Below are 26,519 nucleotides of genomic sequence, written 5' to 3' on the forward strand. Positions count from 1 at the left end.
TATCGAACGTTATTCCATTTCTTCGCTCTCCGTTGTTAAGGTTTTCTACCTTACAAATAGAACTATGATTAAAACAAAAATTATTAAAAAATCATTATAATTTTACAAAAGTAAAGCAATAAATAAAACACTTAAATTTTCAATAAATTTTATTTTTGTACAAAATATGTCCAAGCATTAAAAACTAAATACAAATATTATCTCATTACACTGTTTTTGTTTATTTTCAGCTTCCCGCTTTATCCCGTATATAACAGTTTACCCGTTCTACGCTTTCCATACGAATTCTAGACTATTTCAATATAAAAAAATTAAACAAGTAATCAAACAAAATTAACAATTTATTACCAATGTAGTGTTATAGCAGAGATTATATTTGAAATGTCTAGTTTCTTCATGTCTGGTTACACAAATTGCAGCGTTAAGCTCCGTCACTCAATTTTGGCAAGAAAATGTAAACCAGTTTCTCTTCCACATCTCTCTCGTCTCGTCTAGGTACTCTAAACTTTATTCTGAAATTGCTAAGCAACTAAATACGAGGAAAATCGTATGGCTATGTTTTTTTAACATAATTCTATTTCTTTTTTTTCTCAATTAATATATATTATCACATATATACATTAGTATAACCTTCATTAGTCATTGTCATGATGATATTTCCTAACGTCATTATAGTCAACTAAAAACTTACGATTACAAAAACTACCTTTGCACATCCGTTCAATGCTGGCCCTTATATGAGATATTTATTTCTATACCTAATAAAAATTATTTAAAATCACAGTTAAATTGTCATAATATAAATGGAATATTAAAAAATATATATTTTTGTTAAAATTAAAGCATTAAATATTGATTTGAAAGCAAACTATTTCCGTAAATACTGTCTGTAGAAACCATTTAGGTATAAAAATCCAGGTGGGTCGTCATAAATCACTAACTTAATCTAGAAAAAAATCATTAATTCTCAGTAAAACTATTCTTCTAATCATACATTATTCTTTTGTTCCGCATTTCTTTCCTGAATTTCAATATTATCACCGAGAGCTTTCTGAATTTCGCTAAAAGTCTTTCCTTTAGTTTCCGGTAGGAAAATTGCAATTATTACTATGACTAATGCGCACATCGCAGAGAAGAACCAATAAGTAGGTGCTGGGCCCAAAGCGGTGGTCATTGCAGCGAAATATTTCGTAGTGAAGAATATTAGAATAGTAGCTGAGGTGATGCTCGTAGTTATTCCTATAGCGCGAGGAGGACCTTCGAACAACTCAGATGTAACCACCCATAGGAGAGAGCCGATACCTGTAAAGATATATTAATAAAATTATTAACGTCTAGCGAGCTAAACATCGCGTCACAGTCGAAGAAAGTCCTTTTGGGGACTTAACGACCTGAACCAGCCCCATATGGAGACCATTTTCCATCCCATAATTCTCCCTATCCTATATAGTTTATGTCTCAATAACAGATCTCAAATCTTGCATTCCTTTTAGGATCTTTATATTACGACTGCATCTATGCATATTGAGGAAAGTCATTGAAAAATGACGTTTCGTACATGATATGTTACCTTAAAGACAATGAGGGATATCGAATTGTACTCTTTCTCCTGTATTTAAACTTTTTATAAACAATTTCAGTGTTTTTAATATTTTATTAAGGCCGTCATGGTGGAGGGGGTAATGTAGTAAATTAAATTAATATTTTCATTACCTCGCTCTGGCAACAAAGCAAAGAACGGCGTTAAGTTCCGCCACACAACACGCATACTTTGACAATTCGACTGAAAGTGGAGAACGGTAATGTTTCAATGGAAATAGAGTGTCTTAACACTAAGGTCACAGATTTTGTCAGCCTACCCTGCTATGTGCAGAATACAATGTGAAGCTAAAACAACCATTATTGGGTCGAATCACTATGTTCTTTATTGATACGATTATATTTATATATATTATATTTTATTTCTGCAATTAAATATTTTTTTATTTAAAATCATAAGCAATATTGTGAAATTTAAACAACTATTTATTATTTCTTCCATTAACTTATAACTTACCAGCACTGAAGCAAAATGTGACTAAAATCAGCGATATGATCGGCAAATAGTTCATAAAACCGGCTATGACGTAACCTTCTGCTCCACTTATCGTGAAGAACGTGCCAAGTCCCAACTAAACGAAATAGGAAATAAGAATTATTAGATATTATAAGTAAAGTATTTTAAATATATGTATAACTAGAGGCCCGCCCGCGGCTTCACCTGCGTGAACTACGTTATTATTAATTTCTGTCTCCATGAGTACCTACGTCCTATAAGTGACGTCCATGCAAAATTTGGGGCTCCTAGCATTTGTAGTAACGAAGTTTCATACAAACTTTCAACCCCAAAAACAACCCCTCAGAAGTCGAATATTGGAAATTCGCGTCTTAGCGAGCACCTACGTTCTATAAATAACTCCTATGCAAAATTTAAGATTCCTAGCACTTGTAGATTCTGAGATATCGTGATGAGTGAGTGACCTTTCGATTTTATATATATAGTACATACTACTCTTTTGGCAGATTTACTAAGAATTTACTGTTATTTTTAAATATCCATGAAAAATGTGTCATAAAGAACTAGATTGCACTAAATGCATAAGAAATTGCGATTAAATATTTGTCGCTTTCTAGATATAAGCAATAATAAATCAATTAATTTAGATAGTCGCAACCAAATTACACAAAGACATGGATAAAATGGATGATGTCACCGATTAAAATTATATTGATGTATTATAAAAATTAGTTTGATAACTTTGTCTGTGTATCATAACATAAATTAAAATATATTATAATTATATATTAAAAATAAAAATCTTTTTATATAACTCTCCCTCATGATATTCAACGCATGTGAGGAAAGTACTAAGGAAGGACTTTCCAAAATTTCTACAAAAACGGAAAAGCATTTTTAACTTATTTTAAAATAGGCGAGAAGAAAATTCTAATAAAATAATAAATAAGGAATAGATTTTCCTCTGTTAAGCAGATAAATAGATTCTATCTGAAGAAATTGCACCATGGTATTTAATTTTTACTTTGAGTATCAATCATGTCTATATAAACCAAATACTTTATTTTAATTTCTATATAGATAGATCCCAACGTATAAATTACTTAAAATTGAAATTAACTCACCATTCCCAAACAATATCCACATAGAGAAGTAAGCAAAATAGGCCTCCTTCCAGACATATTCATCATCAAAGTCGTACAGAAGCTTGCCAATAATTGTATAGCTCCCATAATGACTGATGCTATTTCTGAAGGAACACTTGTTTTAGTTGATTCTAAAATAGTTTGTAAGTAAAAATTGACTGCGTTTGAACCAATCAATTGACTTCCAGCGCAAATGACGATGCCTAGAAATAGTCCTTTTAAGAACTGTTTGTTTTTAAGTAAATCTATTTTGTCTACTCGTTCTTCTGTTTTGCTGGTTGCTGCTTTATATTCTTCTAATTCTTGCTTCGCTATAACCTCTGAGCCTCGAATCATTGTAAGCACTCGCATAGCTTCATCTACACGACCTGTAACGACCATCGTCAAATTTAAAACGCGCGGAAGCGCGTGCCAAGTTCTGGGTTTCAGAACTGGCGAGCAGCACCGTGTGTTATTTTACACGAACCATTTGAAGCCACTTTTTACCTATTCGTAACTCAAAAACTATTCCACCTAAACCTATCATATTTGGCTCAAATATTAAGACCCCCTACCTGTATACGTGCATAAAATTTCATAAACACAGCTCAAACAGTTATTTAGATAATGACGTCCAAAAATCGTAAATTTTTAGGGGGGTGACTGACCTATAGACCTTAATGTTAACCAAGTTCCAGATGACCTAGAATGGTGAAATTTAGCATCCGGTTAAGTAATTGGGTGTATATCAAGGGAAAAATCCGAAACTAGTATTTTTTTAATATTTTCTTATAATTTTTCAATAAATAGATTCAATTAGGCACATTTACTTATAGTGTAGCGCCTGGCATAATATAAGAGCAATGCATTATTTATATATTGTTGCTTTTATTTATGTCACACGTTAGTAAATATTTTATTTGTTTTGTAGACTAACTTCACTATTACTTACGTAAGCCATCTAAAACAACACGATGCTTTCAAGTATATTTTAAGATAAGATATGTCTCCATTTGTAGCTGAAAATGACTCTAATTTATGTCCTGAGAAAGCCTGTCATCATGTGGACTTCAAGGGCTTCACGTAAACATATAAAAATACTAGCGGACGCGCGCAGCTTCGCTAGCTTATTTAGGGGTGAATTCTAATAAACCATGAAACATGTGTTCAATGAAATATTTTTAAGAGTCGAAATTTCAAATTTTATAAAAATCGGTGGCGATTTGAAGATTTTTCCATACAAACTTTCAACCCCTTATTTACACCTTTAGGGATTGAATTCTAAAAAACCATGAAACATGTGTTCAATTAAATACTTTTAAGAGTCCGAATTTCAAATTTTATAAAAATCGGTGCCGATTTAAAAAATTTTCCATACAAACTTACAACCCCTATTTCACCCCTTTAGGGTTATAATTTTTAAAATCCCTTCTTAGTGGATGTCCAGATTACGAAAGTAAACATCTGTTCAAATTTCACGTTTCTACGCACAGCGGTTACGGCTGTGCGTGCGTCTTACCTCAGTCAGCGAGGACAAGTCCTTTTATATATGTAAATAATAAGTGGATTAACATCCTTCATTATTATTTATTATTATTTAAACATATGTTTTAGTACTTATTATACTAAGAGTATTTGCATAGTTGATTAAGGTATTTGAAATTAAATTATTATTACAATATTTAAGTACTAAGTCCTATATAAGATCCTATAAGGGTTCTGTTTTATTGCTTTCGAGGTACAGAACCCTAAAACAGAAAAAAAATACACTAAAATCTATCTATCTATACTAATATAATAAAGCGGAAGAGTTTGTTTGTTTGTTTGTTTGTTTGTTTGTTTGTTTGAACGCTAAGATCTCTGGATCTACTGGTCCGATTTACATTGTTTTTGTTTTGTATGAAAGCTGCATTCTTCAGAAGTGCTATAGGCTATATAACATTACATTACACATATAAACTAATATATTTTAAAGTACTTTCTAATTTGACATGCAATTTATTCTGCCATGTTAATAACAACCGTCGCGTCGCTACGCAACCGTTACCGCGACATTTTGATATTCATCCTTATAAATATAAATATAATAGTCACTTTTAGCATTTTATCTAGATTGAAATTATAGTTTACTGTATAAAATTCTAATAAATAATTAAGATGTGACTGATTCCAAATGACCTAGCCTACGGGCGGCATATATGAGTATGACCGACGCGAACGGGCAGATGACGTTGACGGTTTTATAAATTTTCATACATTTTTGATCTATTGTTAACTTTTATGTAATTATTTGCTGTTTATAATTAATTTAAACTACATTTTGGTTCTTTTCTTATTTTATTTGATACTAGTGGGCCCGGACGCGGCTACGCCCGCGAAAATATAAGCCTAAATAATTAAAATAAGTTAAAAAATAATAATAAGTGGAGATTTATTATTAGAAAAAATATCTGAGTAACCGAAATGAACAAACAAAAGAAGTAAAAGTAACTAAAGGAAATTCTTAATATTAGAAAAAGTACCTAAAGTTTGCCGTGCGCTCGTACTAAACATTTTTCTATATTAAATAATTATTAATTTTTGCGAACAATATTAAATAAAATCCCAAATGATTAAAATTACGATATTTTAAGTGTATAACATCGGTATGGATAACCGAACTGAGATAAATTAATTATAAGCAGTAAATAATTACATAAAAAATTATAGTAATTCGAAAATATATAAAAATTTACAAAATCATCAAAGTCTGCCCGTTCGCGTGGGTCATACTATACCACTCGTAGGCTAGGTCATTTGGAATCAGTGACATCTTAATTATTTATTAGAATGTTACACAGTAAACTATAATTTCCATCTAGATGAAATGCTTAAAGTGACTATTATATTTATTTTCATAAGGATGAATATCAAATTATAGAAATCATCTAATTTTTGTTAATGTATACAAATCTATATCGGCGCGCGCCATGTATGCATTAAGCAAACTCACTTTGGGTGACGTTTTCTTAAAACAACAAACTTTGCAAGCCGTTGCTTAGCAACGCGTAGCGACTATTGTTATTAACATGGCGGAATAAATTGCTTGTCAAATTAATTATTTTAATATTTTGGTATATATCGAAAATATTACAAATATGAGAAAAAAAAGTATCCTATGTTCATCCCGAGACCCTCAAGTATCTCTATATGTGTATTTTATCACAATTAAATTAGCGGTTTGACCCTGATTGCGTAAAGACAGACAGACAGACAGACAGACAGACAGAGTTACTTTCGAATTTATAATATAGGTATGGATTGCCCGCTAAAATTATCCTATTTAATAGAGAGAAATGTTTAGTTATTTCATAGAGTCGATATCTACGAGTATGTACTAGGTACACACGCACGGAAAACTTTAGGTACTTTTTCTAATATTAAGAATACCTATCCTTTAGTTACTTTTAATCCTTTTGTTGGTTCATTTCAATATCTCAGATAATTTTTTCTAATAATATGTCTCTATTTATGATTCTTTTTGATTATTTAAGCTTATATTTTCTTACTAATTCTATTGAAAATTGAAAATAAATTATTAAATATTCTTATAGTAGAAGCAGGCGTAGCCGCGTCCGGGTCCGCTAGTATAAATATAAAAATAATAATTATATTGATAGAAATATATATAAAATTTAATAATAATATACTATCTGTAAGGTCAGTCGTGGCCCGGTTCCCACTCGAGGAATTGAAATATTTATTAAAAATTATATTTCCACCAAGGCAAAGCGCGGCATTGAGTTCCGCCACTCAACACGCAATGCCTCCTGAATTCGATGGAAAGTGGAGTTACTGAGTGTCTTAACACTAGGTTCTCTCTGTCTACTCTGCTGTGTGCGGGATACAGCGTGAAGCTGGTTTGATTTTTAATTTAATATATTGTCAGCCTACCAGCTATCTTAACAGAAGTAATTATAAAGTAATTATTAACAGTAAAAATTTAAGTAATTGTTAATAAAAAAAATAAGAGTAAAAAAGAGAAAATTAAAAATTACTTAAACAAAATAATAAAAAATAAATAAATCCGCTTTACGATGCATCCCACACATAGCGGGGTAGACAGAGGGAACCTAGTGTTAAGACACTCAGTTCCCCTCTTTCCATCGAACTCTGGAGGCATTGCGTGTTGAGTTATTCCAACAAAATAATAAAATTAGAAAAAAAAATATATATATCAGATTTCTAAACGCAGCATACATTAATTACTTTCTAATCTGACAACTGTCATTTAATCAACAAAATAAAAACTATAGTCGAGATTCATAGATAAATATAATCTATTTTCATATATAATTAAATATCGTCTTAAAAGTAATAAAACATAATATTATTGACCATAATAAAAAAGTAAATACCTAATTATATTAGATATATTTTATTGTACGAAGGCGCTCATATTTTAATGGTTTTTTTGGCCTGGGTTTCATGATTTTACTGGTTTTAGGAACACATGTGAAAACGGCAGAGAACGAAGTCGACCTTGGGATCATATCAATTCAGATTGGTACCGTCAGCACTTAATAAACTTATTGTTTATATTTTTTCCAAGATATGTTGAACAATGAGTCGTTCAATAGAATTGCTTGTGGTTGAAACAAGAACTTACACCGAATTGTTCCAATGCCTCCCGATGGGAGCTGTCTCTTCCATGCTATTGCATATTCTTCGTTTGAGCGTATTGATATACAACAAACTAATAAATTGCGCGAGACTATAGTAGAGTACGTATGTCGTAACTGGAATGATTTAAGTATCTACACTAGCGCTCGAAACGGGAATCCTTACTCTTCTAAAGAAGACATGCTTTGCTTAACTACGTACGGAGCTACTTCCGAAATAAAGGCTGCAGTAGATTTGTACAATATTAAGATAGAAGTGTATTATCACAATGTTGTCCTACTTGGTTTATTCGGCGAAGAGAAATGTCCTATGAAGCGCTTACTCTAAACTATGATTTAAAAAGAGCAACTCTTGAGTTTCTTGCCGTAGTAGCTCCCTATAGGAAAAGTACTTGTAATGGGCAAATTGAATAAAGAATATTTTGATATTGATTACATTATGAACCTTCCTACTTATAATTTCTGTACAAAAAGTAATGGTATCCCATCAAAAACATAAATGTAAAATGAAAGCCAAGTTCTGTAATAAAACGTATGCTTTCAGCGATAAAAGAAGTGAGATGTAAATGTATGCCAAGTTCAATGGTCAGCCCTGAAATTTATTTTTAACAATATAAAATATTTTATAACAACTGAAAATGCCCATTCTTCTTACAACTTGGAGACTTTATTTATGTGTAATATCTGACTTGGCTAGTTTTCAAATTAATTTACATCGATATAAATGAACATATTCAAATTCTATTCTATTCAGATTCTATTGTAAATTCATATGAAAACTAGCCAAGTCAGATATTACACATAAATAAAGTCTCCAAGTTGTAAGAAGAAAGGGCATTTTCAGTTGTTATAAAATATTTTATATTGTTAAAAATAAATTTCAGGGCTGACCATTGAACTTGGCATACATTTACATCTCACTTCTTTTATCGCTGAAAGCATACGTTTTATTACAGAACTTGGCTTTCATTTTACATTTATGTTTTTGATGGGATACCATTACTTTTTGTACAGAAATTATAAGTAGGAAGGTTCATAATGTAATCAATATCAAAATATTCTTTATTCAATTTGCCCATTACAAGTACTTTTCCTATAGGGAGCTACTACGGCAAGAAACTCAAGAGTTGCTCTTTTTAAATCATAGTTTAGAGTAAGCGCTTCATAGGACATTTCTCTTCGCCGAATAAACCAAGTAGGACAACATTGTGATAATACACTTCTATCTTAATATTGTACAAATCTACTGCAGCCTTTATTTCGGAAGTAGCTCCGTACGTAGTTAAGCAAAGCATGTCTTCTTTAGAAGAGTAAGGATTCCCGTTTCGAGCGCTAGTGTAGATACTTAAATCATTCCAGTTACGACATACGTACTCTACTATAGTCTCGCGCAATTTATTAGTTTGTTGTATATCAATACGCTCAAACGAAGAATATGCAATAGCATGGAAGAGACAGCTCCCATCGGGAGGCATTGGAACAATTCGGTGTAAGTTCTTGTTTCAACCACAAGCAATTCTATTGAACGACTCATTGTTCAACATATCTTGGAAAAAATATAAACAATAAGTTTATTAAGTGCTGACGGTACCAATCTGAATTGATATGATCCCAAGGTCGACTTCGTTCTCTGCCGTTTTCACATGTGTTCCTAAAACCAGTAAAATCATGAAACCCAGGCCAAAAAAACCATTAAAATATGAGCGCCTTCGTACAATAAAATATATCTAATATAATTAGGTATTTACTTTTTTATTATGGTCAATAATATTATGTTTTATTACTTTTAAGACGATATTTAATTATATATGAAAATAGATTATATTTATCTATGAATCTCGACTATAGTTTTTATTTTGTTGATTAAATGACAGTTGTCAGATTAGAAAGTAATTAATGTATGCTGCGTTTAGAAATCTGATATATATATTTTTTTTTCTAATTTTATTATTTTGTTGGAATAACTCAACACGCAATGCCTCCAGAGTTCGATGGAAAGAGGGGAACTGAGTGTCTTAACACTAGGTTCCCTCTGTCTACCCCGCTATGTGTGGGATGCATCGTAAAGCGGATTTATTTATTTTTTATTATTTTGTTTAAGTAATTTTTAATTTTCTCTTTTTTACTCTTATTTTTTTTATTAACAATTACTTAAATTTTTACTGTTAATAATTACTTTATAATTACTTCTGTTAAGATAGCTGGTAGGCTGACAATATATTAAATTAAAAATCAAACCAGCTTCACGCTGTATCCCGCACACAGCAGAGTAGACAGAGAGAACCTAGTGTTAAGACACTCAGTAACTCCACTTTCCATCGAATTCAGGAGGCATTGCGTGTTGAGTGGCGGAACTCAATGCCGCGCTTTGCCTTGGTGGAAATATAATTTTTAATAAATATTTCAATTCCTCGAGTGGGAACCGGGCCACGACTGACCTTACAGATAGTATATTATTATTAAATTTTATATATATTTCTATCAATATAATTATTATTTTTATATTTATACTAGCGGACCCGGACGCGGCTACGCCTGCTTCTACTATAAGAATATTTAATAATTTATTTTCAATTTTCAATAGAATTAGTAAGAAAATATAAGCTTAAATAATCAAAAAGAATCATAAATAGAGACATATTATTAGAAAAAATTATCTGAGATATTGAAATGAACCAACAAAAGGATTAAAAGTAACTAAAGGATAGGTATTCTTAATATTAGAAAAAGTACCTAAAGTTTTCCGTGCGTGTGTACCTAGTACATACTCGTAGATATCGACTCTATGAAATAACTAAACATTTCTCTCTATTAAATAGGATAATTTTAGCGGGCAATATCAAATAAAATAAGAAAAGAACCAAAATGTAGTTTAAATTAATTATAAACAGCAAATAATTACATAAAAGTTAACAATAGATCAAAAATGTATGAAAATTTATAAAACCGTCAACGTCATCTGCCCGTTCGCGTCGGTCATACTCATATATGCCGCCCGTAGGCTAGGTCATTTGGAATCAGTCACATCTTAATTATTTATTAGAATTTTATACATTAAACTATAATTTCAATCTAGATAAAATGCTAAAAGTGACTATTATATTTATATTTATAAGGATGAATATCAAAATGTCGCGGTAACGGTTGCGTAGCGACGCGACGGTTGTTATTAACATGGCAGAATAAATTGCATGTCAAATTAGAAAGTACTTTAAAATATATTAGTTTATATGTGTAATGTAATGTTATATAGCCTATAGCACTTCTGAAGAATGCAGCTTTCATACAAAACAAAAACAATGTAAATCGGACCAGTAGATCCAGAGATCTTAGCGTTCAAACAAACAAACAAACAAACAAACAAACAAACAAACAAACTCTTCCGCTTTATTATATTAGTATAGATAGATAGATTTTAGTGTATTTTTTTTCTGTTTTAGGGTTCTGTACCTCGAAAGCAATAAAACAGAACCCTTATAGGATCTTATATAGGACTTAGTACTTAAATATTGTAATAATAATTTAATTTCAAATACCTTAATCAACTATGCAAATACTCTTAGTATAATAAGTACTAAAACATATGTTTAAATAATAATAAATAATAATGAAGGATGTTAATCCACTTATTATTTACATATATAAAAGGACTTGTCCTCGCTGACTGAGGTAAGACGCACGCACAGCCGTAACCGCTGTGCGTAGAAACGTGAAATTTGAACAGATGTTTACTTTCGTAATCTGGACATCCACTAAGAAGGGATTTTAAAAATTATAACCCTAAAGGGGTGAAATAGGGGTTGTAAGTTTGTATGGAAAATTTTTTAAATCGGCACCGATTTTTATAAAATTTGAAATTCGGACTCTTAAAAGTATTTAATTGAACACATGTTTCATGGTTTTTTAGAATTCAATCCCTAAAGGTGTAAATAAGGGGTTGAAAGTTTGTATGGAAAAATCTTCAAATCGCCACCGATTTTTATAAAATTTGAAATTTCGACTCTTAAAAATATTTCATTGAACACATGTTTCATGGTTTATTAGAATTCACCCCTAAATAAGCTAGCGAAGCTGCGCGCGTCCGCTAGTATTTTTATATGTTTACGTGAAGCCCTTGAAGTCCACATGATGACAGGCTTTCTCAGGACATAAATTAGAGTCATTTTCAGCTACAAATGGAGACATATCTTATCTTAAAATATACTTGAAAGCATCGTGTTGTTTTAGATGGCTTACGTAAGTAATAGTGAAGTTAGTCTACAAAACAAATAAAATATTTACTAACGTGTGACATAAATAAAAGCAACAATATATAAATAATGCATTGCTCTTATATTATGCCAGGCGCTACACTATAAGTAAATGTGCCTAATTGAATCTATTTATTGAAAAGAAAATAAAAATTATAAGAAAATATTAAAAAAATACTAGTTTCGGATTTTTCCCTTGATATACACCCAATTACTTAACCGGATGCTAAATTTCACCATTCTAGGTCATCTGGAACTTGGTTAACATTAAGGTCTATAGGTCAGTCACCCCCCTAAAAATTTACGATTTTTGGACGTCATTATCTAAATAACTGTTTGAGCTGCGTTTATGAAATTTTATGCACGTATACAGGTAGGGGGTCTTAATATTTGAGCCAAATATGATAGGTTTAGGTGGAATAGTTTTTGAGTTACGAATAGGTAAAAAGTGGCTTCAAATGGTTCGTGTAAAATAACACACGGTGCTGCTCGCCAGTTCTGAAACCCAGAACTTGGCACGCGCTTCCGCGCGTTTTAAATATATTTCAAAAGTCTCATTTACATAAATATCTTGATTTAACTTGGAAAGTCATGCTTGTGGATAATACACAAGCGTGCGACGTTTTATTAATTATACACAAAAAATATTTTTATCTCTTTACCTTTGGAAAATAAATGAAACGGCGTTTCGGGTAAAGCCAATAATGGAAACGTCAAAAGTGCTATGACAACCGCAAATACAATACTGAAATTTTTATACGATAGGAAAGGACCCACAGAGAGTGTAAACAATATGCCCAGTGAAGAAAACAACTGAAGAAATGTTCCAAGAGAGCCTCGATGTTCTTTCTGGAAAAAAAATAGATTTTTGTTTAGTAAAAATAAGCTTCACGCTGCATCCCGCATACAGAAGGGTAGGCAGAGGGAATCTAGTGTTAAAACACGTTTCCCACTTTCTGCCGAATTCTGCAGGCAAATGAAAATGCTTTTTACAAAAAAGATACTATAAAAACCAAAAATAACAATTTTGAATCACATTATGCAAACGAGTGATATAAATAATATATATTTATTTTTTTATATTATCCAATACTTACACTAGCTATCTCAGAAGCGTATATCGGCACAACAGCTAACACAAAAGAATCAGCTACAATCGAAATTGTTCTGCATAAAATAAAAATCCAAACTTCGTCAGCAAATATTAACACTATTGCCACCACCAGCTTAGGTACCGCTGTCATCAAGACACAGTTCTTTCGTCCTATTGTATCAACGAGCATACCACCTATAATGTTTGCTGAAATTATAATAAGATATTTATTTATAAAAGTTATTATTAGTCATCAATAAAAAATATATAATAGTTACAAAATTTGGCAGAAAATGCAGAACGGAAGTGTTTCAGAAATCTAGTACTAAGGTTCCCTCTGCCTACCCTGCTATGTGCGGGATAGAGCGGGATGCTTAAAAAGAAAGATCGTGCAAAGTGGAGTAGGTTGAGTAGGAAGGCAGACCCTGGTAATAGCCGGGATTAATGCCAGAAAGAAGAAGAAGAAGAGCGGGATGCTTATAAATATATTCACTTACTAAATGTCGCTATCAAGTACCCTCCGGATACAATCCACGAGCCTTCTTCCTCAGTAATGGGTCTTGGCAGCGGTGTCTCTGTTTCATTCCGTAGTTTTACTAGTGCGGGTGAAGACCAAGACAAACTTGCTCCGGTTGTAAGGACAGCCAAGTTAACTGTAATGAGAAAAAATATAAACGTTTATGTTTACATAAAATAAATATATATATTACAATGAATTTATATTATTGATATTGTATCAGTATTGATCAACGTAATTTAATTTAAATTTAACGAGAACAAACCCAATAAATTTTATTTAAAAATGCCGAGAAATGAGAATTTCAAGGTTTTCCGTTTATTTCCCGTTTTGGTGGGTTCCAAACGAGAAATATCGCAGTCACAATCGAGAACAGTACGATCGACAGGTCTTGGTATCTGAAGTCTTGCACATTGGTCACTTGGGAATGATCAAAAGAAAAATCTCACGCCGACCGTACCATACTCAATGCTGACGAAGCCGTAAGATAAAACCAGTTTTAAAATATTTTCTTTGTTGGCTTCGCAAACAAAATTATCTTACTTAGAAATATTATAAAAAGTAATTCTAATACAGAGTATTAACAATGAACAAATAAAATACAAAGACTCTATAGGTAATCTGTGGGTATACTTATAAAAAAATTAGAGGAATGTAATTTACGTTATCGATAATTTATTTTTTTGTAACATTTTATGTTACAACTTCTTTTGTAGTAAGATGACATGTCTTTTAAATGAGCGAAAACTTGGGAACGAAGTCTTAATTGTAACTGTTTTAGTCTTAATTGTATCTGAATAGATTCACGCTGTGTACCGCAGGATAAGCAGAGGGCACCCCCCAATCTCCACCACATTGCAATTCCAATTTTGGAAACATTTCCATTGAACTTCGGGAACACAATATCGAGAATACAGGAAGAAGGTCAGATAAAAAACAATAAAACCCTCCAGAAGGTAAAAAGTCTTGTCAGCACTGATCTGAAACTACTTGAATCAGGTAGATATATTCCTGAACATATTCCTCTGAACCTACCGTTCTTACCCTGCTCTGGACACATTATTTATCTTATATGTATGTTTTATCTAAATAACTAGCGACCCTCTTGCGGCTTCGCCCGCCTTAACTACTGAATTATTCATATAATGTATGTTTGCAAAGCACTTAAGATAATGTGAAAATTAATTAAACCCTAATGCAACCCGCATTTTCGTAATGCCAATAAGGATTTTCCAATTGTTTTAAAATAAACACAAATAAATAACACAAATAACAGAAAACTTAAACGAAAGAAATTATAAACAACAGACTACCTACTATTCTCTTACCCAAAAATACTTAAACGAAAGATGTAACCAACTATGTTGCGTGGAAATACATTATAATTATTGGATAACTCCAAAATACGTGCAATCACTTCTAAATTTACTTTGCCAGGCGCAGAATTGAAGCATTCTCTCGGCCATCTCCGTAGTAGCTCAGAACGACATCAGAGCGTTGGTCCGACCGTGGTCCCAGGCGAAAACCTGCTTTAGAGCAGACACATGGAAGGGGAGGGGATTGGAATTGAACACTCGGTTTCTTGAGGAAGGCCTAGATTAAACGACCAAGATGACTGCTCATGAGTCGGATTTGGAGGAGGATAGAAAGTCCCTCGGAAGAAGACGTCTGACCTCGGGCGGCCGGGTATGCGGAGTGCAGCTCCTTAGGTGCAGGTGACCCGATACACCGGCGCAACGGAATACGTTGGACGCGAGGCGACCAATGTGTACCTCTAGGGTTTCTATTTTTAGGTTGCGGTGAGTGGCGCGTGGTGTTCACGTAGTATGGTGCCAGCGTCACTCGCCGGAGGGTGAGGTTCCGTACGACCTACTGGATTCCTCGTTGAGTAATACTCGCTAGGGCATTGTGATGTCATCAATGTATAGTGCGTAGAGAGCAGGTGACAAAATTCTGACTGGGACAACGGCAGCGATCAGGTCGCTGCTAGCACTCTCAACTCTCACGCAAAATGTCCTGTCACTTACAAAGCAGAGCGGCAAAGACATGCACGACGTGCTGGGGGGTGCCCGCTCTGAGCAATTTATGAAGTAAGTCCGGGTGCCAGACGCGGTTGAATACGCGTGCTACGTCAAGGAAGACTGCTATTGCACACTCATACTCTCTCTCGGTTGATCACTGTTGCGTAGTTTACCCAGAGTGGTATACCCGCTCGCCAAACTGCTCGCTTTGTGGGTGGATGTGTGACTGAAGAAGTGAGAGGAGTAACTTCTCGAACAGCTTGGCGACCGTACTAAGAAGGATTATAGATCGATATCCCTCAGCAGCATAATGAGCAGGCCTTCCTTCCATGCCCGGGGGAAAGAAGCCAGGCGGGTGCGGCGGATCCACTATTATAAGCAAAATGTTGCGGGGCACGACGGACGCGTGGTGGGCGGCGAACCGTTAATCAGCAAGGATTTTTTACTATTTACAAGGATTAAATTATAAACAAAAACCTACCTACAACACAAAAAATATAAAAAATATCAAACAAATACAAAAAATATGAAACCAATATCGCGCTGAAATAATACATTTAACTGAAATTATCCAATATGTGAAACGAATCTAAATCTTCTTTGCTATAGAGGCATGCTGTTAAAACAGCGACACCGGTTGGGTAGGCACTACGTGGCTGCCTGTGAGGAAAATTAAATAGAATGCATCGGCCGGGAATCGAACCCGGGCCGCCCGCGTGGCAGGCGGGCATTCTTGAACTTCACTGAACCACCGATGACTGCTCATGACGTCCAAATAGTTCCAATAAGTTTTATGGAAACTAAAGATTTTTGTGGACAGTCTATAAAAAAAAGAATGACATTGTTTTTCGTTTTATCTACTTTTTGTGTCCTAATTGATAGTGTAGCGATAAAAATAAACATAAAAAAATACAATACAATTATATATCTTTTCTTAGCCGGTTTGTTTATTCCGGTAGCTTATTCGACAATTTGCATAAAAAACTAATGGAAGGATCTTTTTTCGTCGATAAGATAAAAACATAATGTTAAGAATAAATTAAATAACCACATTTATTTAGTATAACGAGATAATTATACACTTAATAGGCTTATTAATCACATATTTTATATAACACTAGCTCTTACCTACGGCTTCACTCGCGAAATTATATGAGAATAGCGTCTCATCTAAGTGTCCGAGGTAACTATGACCGCAAGTACAGTAGTTATATTAATAAACGTTGGCAGTCCACGTTCTATACTCTAGACTCTGTAGTCTTCCTCGAGATATGGACTATCCGGGTAGAACTATAGGAAGGCTCTAGTCTATCTCGAGATATGGACTATCCAACACAAAAAGAATTCTTCAAAACCAACCAGATGTTCCTGAGTTTAATGTCTTCAAACAAACAAACTCCTTAGCTTTGTAATATTGATGTAGGTTATTATTATCATAATTTATAGCGCTATTGACAAAACTAGTTCGCTTTTTTTATTTAAAGCTATAAAAAAACTTGTCCCCATTTAAATTTACAAAAATAAATATTACTTGTTTAATATTATGCTCATTATCGATGTCGATTTAATTTCCGGTTTGTATAATTATTATAATGAGGCTACTCAGTGGTGGTGCAGGGGCACAAGAGTGTAACTGTAAATGCAACAGGTTATAGGTTCGATTTAGACTCGAGGAAATTATTGTTTTTATTTCTTCGCTCTTATGTCGAGGCAAAGCGCGGCGTTTAGTTTCGCTACTCATCATGCAATGTCTTCAGAATTCGGGGGAAATTGGATGACGGAAGTGTCATAATAGGAAGGGAATGTCTTAACACTAGGCTCCCAGGTTCCCTTTGCCTACCCTGTTGAGGGATACAGCGTGAAGCATAGTATCTCAGATCTCTCATAGCTCGTCATAGTGCGCCACGACGGCATCTCTTTCAAATATTGCTTTACAATAAATATATTTGTTTACTTTTAAAAGTATTTTAATTATGTTATTTTATGTAATAATTAGTCGTAGCCCGCAACTCTGTTTGAGGGGAATTTTAAATTAACAATAAGAAAGTTTGTTTCTTTTTAATCCTCTTTTAATGATTTTTTAAAATTATTTCTTTAAGTCACTCTGTAACGGGAAAAATAAAATTAATATTTTCAATTCATTAATTATTAATATATATTCACCGAATGATAGTAATTGTTCTTGCTATTCCAGTAATTATCAAACGACTATTAACATAATTATGTTAATTACGTCGTGACAAGTTAAATAAACACACGTAAAACTTATAATACTTTATAATATTCATTTGTATGACTTATCGACTTACTACATTTACTCTGTGAAGAATTATTAGTAGGTATATGGTTCTATCGTAGTAGTATTTGACTAGATACGCGGACGTTTCAGGTTCGATTTCCACCGTTTTAGCAATACGAAACACAGCGATATGGTACGCCACTCAACTCAATTAGTTGGAAAATGGTGAAAGTAGTGTCTTAACACTAGGGTGCTCGAAGCTCACTTTACCAGAACGACAAAATAAAATAGTAAATATTACAATCCTCCGAGTTGCGAGTTTTGTCTTGGAAACACTAACACATTCAATGTTTGAACATTAAGTTTGCGAGTTTAGAGGACGTAGTATATTTGAAATGCGTACAATATGTTGAAAGATATATTATAATTAATACTATGTACTATTCTATAGAAAATGCATTATTTATATGTGCAATATTTATATGTTAATCAATCTACATAATTCATTTATGCAATACAATTCGTAGGACCGTCGTTATAGAGCACGTGTAGTCCACCGGTGATGTATCATTTAAGTATTTAAATGATCTTAGTGTACGAGTATATACCTGTATTCTGGCTACAGATTTAGCGGTTTTTTTTAAACTTAAAAATAACTAACCTAACCTAATCTGCTTTTAAAATTCGTATATTTATGTTTAAAAAAAAATCTACATAAAATGCAAGCAAGTAAAGAAGTTTTAACACGTTTATATTTTTTTGTGTATTTTTGTATCTACATACTCGTACATTATGTTCATTTAAATGTACATTAACCAAACCTACATAAGAAGTTTCTTCCAAGATGACAAGGTTGGCTGGTAGAGAATGCTATGTAGCGTTAATCCCTCCATTTGTAAATGTACCTATATTTTATTAATATGTGCAATAAATAATAAATAAATATTTTTTTTCTGTCTAATTAGAAACTGAGTAGGGGAGAGCGGGGCTAAAAGTTACCGAGGTAAGTTGTTCCGATGGAAATAATTTCGCGGAGAAAAGTGATAGGAATATTTAGTAAACATATAGTGAAATGCAATGTGATAGCGCACCCATGGCCAGCATATTGAACAATCCAGTGGCACCCGAAATCAATGGAATAGCACACAGGTGTCGTTGGTGCACGATTGTAAATATTTTTGCATTTCATATTTTTGGTCTATCTCACAAATTTTAACGATTAGCCTCGAGTATGTTAGTGTTTTTTTTACATTATATTACCTACTATTTCGGAACACTATTTGTAAACTATTTATGTTTTCTATATCTTATTTATATATATATTTTTTTCAACACGTGTTTTAGGGGCTAGATGTTCCCTTTTTTTGGGGCATGTTGTGACCTGTTGTTGTGACGAAAAATTTCGCCAATTCATTTGTACCAATAATAGGATGTAAATATTGTAATTTTTCATACTAAAAAATATTGTAATTTAGTAACATGCGGACTTATGCTCGGAAATCAACTCGAGGTTATGTGTCATATGAGTTGATGCAAAAAGCAGCGGATGTAGTTTTCAAAGATTGCACGAATAAGATAAAAACTGTTACCAAAGAATTACCTAACCTAACCTAACATATTAAGTGCGAAAACCTAAAGGTATACATTTTTGTTTATTATTTTGGTTTAACAAAATCAAAATAAGTTTTATTTTATGTAAAATTATCTTTTACTTTTTAGTTCCGTTGTTTTTCGGTTCGGTTTTTTTGTTCAAAATTAATTCTTTTTACGATTTTAAGTGATAAGTAACCTTAAAAGGATACTTCTTAAACGAGTGTTGGTTGTGGTGGTAGTGGTTGGTAACGAGTGGCATCTGTTGGGATATGTAATACTTAACTCAATTAGGTATTATTTTTGTGGAAACTAACATTTTGGTATATTAACAAGAAAATACATAAAAAATATTCGGGCCAATTGGGAACCTCTCCCTTTTTTGAAGTCGGTTGAAAATGAAAACTTCTTTTTTGAGGTTGGTTGAAAAGAAATGCAACGATGAGGAATCTTTCTTCTGACAATAATTTTAACAAAGTTTTCCCTTGTAACTATTCTAGTATAATTATTATTTACCAAAATAAAAACAAAATTTCTTAATTTTGACCGGATTTTATAATCAGAACCTAACCAAACTTTCATCAAACTATCCTTGAAGTGTATCCTTTCAAATAAGAAAAGAATCATTAGAATCGGTTGGCGTGATATTGAGTTATTCGTCATTTTTTCGCAAACGCACCAATACAAATTTAATACTTATGTGATTTTCTCATAGATACCATTGTCAAAAATAGACCAAATAAAAATTAGTTCCCACATGTGAAGCACTACCTTTCAAATAAAAAAAAATCATCAAAATCGGTTCACCTGATCAAAAGTTATGAAGTAACATACATAAAAAAAAGAAACAGTCGAATTGATAATCTCCTTTTCTTACAGAAGTCGGTTAAAAAAGATTTGCTTTTGCGCCTGGTAGTTATAATGATACTGTTGATTATTCCTTAAATAAACAGGCTTTGTTCGATTATTTATTGTTTTTTATTTTGCAAATAATAGCTTTAAAAATATAGTAACAATTTACCCCGGTCTATTAACAACTTGCCCCAAGTCGGGGTAAGTTGTTACTTTCCGACTTCAGTCATAAAAAAAATCATAATAAAAAAGTCTTACAAAGAATACCCCAAATTACTGTTTTAATTGCAAGTCTAGATATGTAAGTTGAAATTGATTATATTGTATAAATACTAAAATCAAGTATTCATAGCAATATTTGAGGTTAAAAAAAAATCGGAACTTTTGGCCCCGCTCTCCCCTACATGAAAACGCTCTTTAAATGGTACAAAAACCTTGGTCTCTTGATATATGTATATGGCTTCATTTTATAAGCTAATTCATATAAAGTGATTGTTAATTTGATGTAAAAATATTACTTCTAGATTCACGCTTTATCCCGCTTTTTCCCGAGTGGGTATCGAACCTACAACCGTTTACAGTAACACATGTCTGACTGTACCACGATGGCCTAGATATAAATAATATTTATATATAGGTAAACATAAATTATAGCTAATCTTTATAAGATTTTTTCAGCTTCAAGCTGTACCCCACGCATAGCAGGGTAGGTAGTGGTTGTGGGAACTTGGGAACTTGGGAACCTAATGTTAAGACACTCCATCCCCATTAAGGCAGATAGACTTTGAGTTAGCCTCTTTACCAGAGCGAGGAAATGAAAATATTAAATACATATTTCATTCCCCGCACGTTAGTGCCCCTGCGCCATAGCCCATGACGGCCTTAACAATTTATAAGATATAATATCTTATCCATTTTCTTGTTATCCGACGAATATTATAATCCATAGTCCATACTGAGTACCTACGTAAATATTTCGATATATTTATGTAATACGTACGTGAAATAAAAATTAATAAAAAACATAGTAGGTATTTGTAAATTTTAAAACATATTATCTGTATTGCATTTTAAATAATTCAAGCAATAACTAAAATATTATTCAAAATTTTAATTTCTTTTTTGTATATTTTAGCAGTTTTTTAGCTTCTCGCTTTTTGTGCAAACGCTTCGATCTATTATCAGTCAAGTCTATACATAGTTAAATCATTTGATACTAGAATCCATGATAAAAAAGCATTTTTGGCAGAGGGACCCTAGTGTTAAAACACTTCATTCTCCACTTCCCGATGAATTCTGGAAGAATTGCGTGTTCAGTGAGTGCTTTGCCTCGACACCATAGCGAAGAAATGAATATATATTTCATTTCGTCGAGTGGGAATCGAACCCACAATCCGTCGGGTTTACAGACACGCTTATACCTCTGCTTAAACTGCTAAAAAGTACTTTATATACTTATTTTTAGAGTTACTAGCTATCAAGGAAAACTATCAAGATATTTTAAGATCGTCACTTTTTTAGTTGATAGAGATTAGAAAGAAAGGCATTATATTACCTTGGCCTAATGAAAAATTATTATAAATAATATAAAAAGGTTAATTGTCTATTTGGTTGAAGGTGTTTATCTCAGTAAGTCTTTCGAGAAGGAAGAAGTATTTCAGCTTTCAGAAGTATTGGTTCGAATCAAAAAAATATTTTGTGTTGGAGACTCCATTTATGTATTTGTTTTTATTTTTAGCTTCACTTTGTGTCGCACAGTTCTCCACTTTCTCTCGAATTCTCGAAGCATTGTCTGTTGAGGACAGAACTTCTTCATATTTTATTCATATTTCATATTTTCATTTCAGTAATAAAATACATTTGGATTCATAATACATTTAGTTTAATTAGTCATTTTAGTTTTAGCTAACAATTTAAATTCCATTATTAATTTGTTATTTTCATTGTATTCATTCAATTATAAATTCATTGAATTATAAAATAATTATTAATTAAAAAAAACTTACCTGTCACTACTAGTGCATATTGACGGATCAAAGGAGACAGATGTATTTTCATTTTCAATAACTTAATATTGGAAACACTGTTTAAAAATAACTTTAAACTTATTTTAAAACTAAAATTAAATCAATTACTAACACATATATTGTTTTTATTCACTTAAAACACATATTTTCTTTAGAAAATATGTATTTTTATTTGACTGTTATATTTTTTAAAAATCACTATTTATGAAGTCAATTTTATTACGCCTTGTTACGACCTGAGTTGCGTGCAAACATGGTGCATCACGTAATGTATATGGCGAAGCTCGGCTTAAAACACTTTCACTTAACCAAAACGTACCTAAGTAAGTACATGTTTAATTCATTGAAAACAAAGAAAACAAATAATTTTGTCTTATTTTCATATTTCACAAAATTTTAAATTGACTATTCTATATAAGTAGAGTAAATAAATTGAAATTTATTGATACCTAAATTTATAATGCTATTTTTGTCGATAAAATAATCACGTCCAAGCGTATTGCCGAGTGAACGACAATAAAGAATCTGTCCTTCGATATCTAAAGATTATCAGATTATTTGAAAATTACTTCACTGAAATGAGATAGAAGATATAGCGATTCAGCTGTAAGTACAATTATTATATAATTATGTTCGTAGACAATGTCCATCTAAAAGCATTGCTTTAATAGATATATTTTTTCAGTTTCACGCTGTATCCCGCACATAGCAGGATAGGCAGAGAGAACCTGGGAATCTAGTGTTAAAACACTACTGTCCCCGAATTTTCGCCAAATTCTGGAGAAACCAGTGGAGTGGCAATCAAACCACAACCTATTGTGCTAACAAGCACACCTTGTGCCCCTGCGCCATTACTTGCCTCAATTTATTAGATGAATCAGAAATAATATTCCAGTTTCTGAGATATAATCAAACTCTACATACATAATATACTTCTTGTTTTTCAATTTTGGACTTTTGACTTTTGAAATTTTTGACTTTTGGTGAAATCACAAGTAGGTACGTTTTAAACTTGTTTTTTGCACTTTTAAATTGTTTCTGTAATTATTTTTTCGTTATTATTAACTAGCGACTCGATTGCGGCTTCACCCGCTTGAATTAAATAACTTTTATTTAGCCAATCTGCATTACTTTAATGTACTAATAGTAATATGTATATTTTTTTTATATTATTTTAAAAACAATATCTATACCTAACTTAATTAAAAAATCTCAATTTTAATGAGCAATGTCCTTTAAAATAGTACAACTTTTTTATTTATAAAACGATCGAAACAAAAAAAAACAACACTAATAACACTACATGTTAAGAGAGGCTTGACAAAATACAATAGTAAAAACTGCAATTATATCGGCGAAGTTGTTCCTGAGATTAGCGTGAACAAACGCACAGACAAATAGACGGAAATTAAAATATCACTTTTTTTATTTCTATTAGGTACGTTATTAAATGCCACCAATAATCTTTTTTCTTATATATATTCCACGATATCCGACACCGATTCGTTAGACTTTTTTTATAACTTTTATAATTAATTTAAATTAAAATAAGAGGTTTTTGTGAATATTGCACGTTCATAGCACATAAAAACATTTGCCTAATTATCATTGTCGACAACATAATGACGCAATAGAAATATAAATATTTTAGTAAATTTAACTATTAAATATCACTCTAAGAATTTTATTTTTTTATAAAAAAGAAAACTTCGTGTTGTTTAGGGTTCCGTATTCAAAGGGTAAAGCGGAACCTGTATTTATTAAGACACAGCTGTCCATCTGCCCGTCTGTCTGTCTATCCGACTGTCAGCAGGCTGTATCTCATGAACCCTAATTGTTAAACATTTTTAACAGATGATGTACTTCTGTGGCTGATAAATAATAAATGTTGCAACAAATAATCTGTTTTTTGCCGTTTTTATGGATAATTATACCCTGGGACCTTTTGTGCGCAAGTCCGACTCGCACATGGCACCAAATGAAACGGAAAACAATGAAATGAATTGCCTCCAAAATTAGGTGGAAACTGAGGAACCCCTCTGCTTACAGTAATTTATTTATATTCCTTAACCTTAAATGAAATAAGACGAAAATAAATACATTTTATAGTAAACACGGATGTAAGATTTATTCCTATAGAACCTTGGAATAAATGTTGATTAGATTTAACATCTTCCTTTTTAAATGGTATTCTCTAAACGAACCGGATAGACCTATAAAGCGGGAAGGTCAAGTTTGAATTACATCACACATTTTACGATTTGCGATGTATTACTGCGTGCTAGTCGCTGGTACATTATTTTTTTGCTTCGCGTTGTATACCGGAAGGCAGGCGATACCTGGTAACTTAGTGTTAGGACACTCCGTTTCCATTAAGACACTTCCGTTCCCCAGTTTTCTCCAAATTCTCGAGGCATTACGTGTTCAATGGCGGAACTCAACGGCGCACTTACCGTTGTTACCAGAGCAAGAAATTGAAAATAATAAATATTTCGTTCCCCCGAGGTGGAATCGAACCAACAAAAGTAATTTATGTTGCTATTCTGGTGTTACACTAGGTATTGGGCGGCAGCGATCACTTACCATCAAATGACCCATAGGTAGGTACGTTACTTTGCCTTGTCTTTTTCTAAAAAGAAATCAACAAAAAATAATGTTTTAAATCTCATCGTGAGCATGGTATAAGAAAAAACAATACTTATTTAGAAAACGTATAAAAAATTTAACATAGCGGGATTCGAACTCACGTCTCTTGGAAACCGACCAGGCGCTCTGACCACTAAGCCGTACGTTCTCAAGTTGTCGTTGAATTTTCATACGTTTTCTTTATAAGTATTTTTCTTTCTTATGTGTGGAATAAAACTTTTAAAATGTTAAAAATAAATAAAACAATCAATTCATCTTTTAACTATCGCGCCATTAAAATATACGCGTGACCATGATGTTCCTTAAAAGTGAAGTAAAACGTGACGTTACCTTTGAACAACTCATACGCGGTATTCGACCTTATCAATAAAATTATATAAATACTTATGAATATATATAAATACTTAAAATTTCTTGTATACTGATATTAACACAAATGGAAAAAAGTAATGTAGGTAAGCGATAGGGAAATTATCACATATTAATTAAATAATAAATAATTTGGAAATAAAATAGGGTGTGAATATAGTAAATGTAATTAATAATTAATAGAGACTTGAGGCCAGTCGTGACGCAGTTGCACAAAGTGACTGGTTGTGGGTTTGATCCCCACTCGAAGAAGTGAAATATTTATTTATATTTTTAGTTTTTATTTCCATTTCTTCCATGGCTCCGTGAATAGAGTATAGTCACTCTGATCGCATCCCCATTAAATACTTACGTATTAAATTATTAGTGACGTGCAATTTGAACTTGCGACCTTCGCTGTAAATGTAATGGCCCATGCTAATCATTGCCACGACATCGTATATATCTCTCTCTCTCTCTATGTCTAATAACGTCGATATATTATAAGTAATATATTGGCGTTATTTGTTATTATGCCATTAATAGTACCGGTAAGTAAATATATAGCCAATAACGTCCATATATTATAAGTCATATATGGACGTTATTGGCTATTATACCGTAACGGTGTAAGCACCATTATAATATTTATATACTTTTTATGAGAATTAATAAAAAGTATGAGTTAAAATTTATATCGGTAAATTAGAATTTTAATATATTTTTAAAGCGAACAGTTTTATATAAGTATAATGTGTCTTTATATATGGGTCTGCGATGTCATAGCTCCTAAACTGATTAACGGATTTTGGTTTAGTTTTTTAAAATTTGTCTTAATTGAGAGTATTTTAATCATAATTTGACAAAATAATTTTAATCATTTGTAGATTATCATCTTGTTCTTAGTTAATAAAAATATTTAAACAATTTCAACAGGTTTAATTACTTAATTCAATTTACTTAAGTATTCTCTCATTAAGATTTTTTAATTATTCTAAATTTGATCTGATTCTGTAGCCACAAGAAACACTCCTTAGAGTATACTGATATTATATATATATAACTACCAAGAAACACTCCTTAGAGTGTTTCTTG

At 32.3% G+C, this 26,519-nt stretch overlaps 1 protein-coding gene across 2 annotated transcripts; it reads right to left on the bottom strand.

The window, feature by feature from the left end:
- Positions 1 to 136: 136 nt before the first annotated feature.
- Positions 137 to 25,332, bottom strand: LOC146528439 (facilitated trehalose transporter Tret1-like). 2 transcript variants are annotated; one of them, XM_085203322.1, is made up of 8 exons: positions 25,178 to 25,332; positions 25,014 to 25,059; positions 13,682 to 13,837; positions 13,189 to 13,391; positions 12,754 to 12,940; positions 3,181 to 3,569; positions 2,057 to 2,171; positions 137 to 1,302 (listed from the first exon to the last, which is right to left on the bottom strand). In XM_085203322.1, the coding sequence occupies exons 4-8, from the start codon at positions 13,372 to 13,374 to the stop codon at positions 989 to 991; spliced, it is 1,191 nt and encodes a 396-aa protein (XP_085059448.1). In that variant the 5' UTR covers positions 13,375 to 13,391; positions 13,682 to 13,837; positions 25,014 to 25,059; positions 25,178 to 25,332; the 3' UTR covers positions 137 to 988. The 2 variants fall into 2 exon arrangements, with proteins under 2 accessions (XP_085059448.1, XP_085059447.1); XM_085203321.1 differs by lacking the exons at positions 25,014 to 25,059; positions 25,178 to 25,332 and adding an exon at positions 22,410 to 22,916.
- Positions 25,333 to 26,519: the final 1,187 nt, after the last annotated feature.

This window comes from Heliconius melpomene, chromosome 19 (genome assembly GCF_056956725.1).
Source record: "Heliconius melpomene rosina isolate 202511_hmr_F chromosome 19, ASM5695672v1, whole genome shotgun sequence".
Classification (NCBI taxonomy): domain Eukaryota; kingdom Metazoa; phylum Arthropoda; class Insecta; order Lepidoptera; family Nymphalidae; genus Heliconius; species Heliconius melpomene.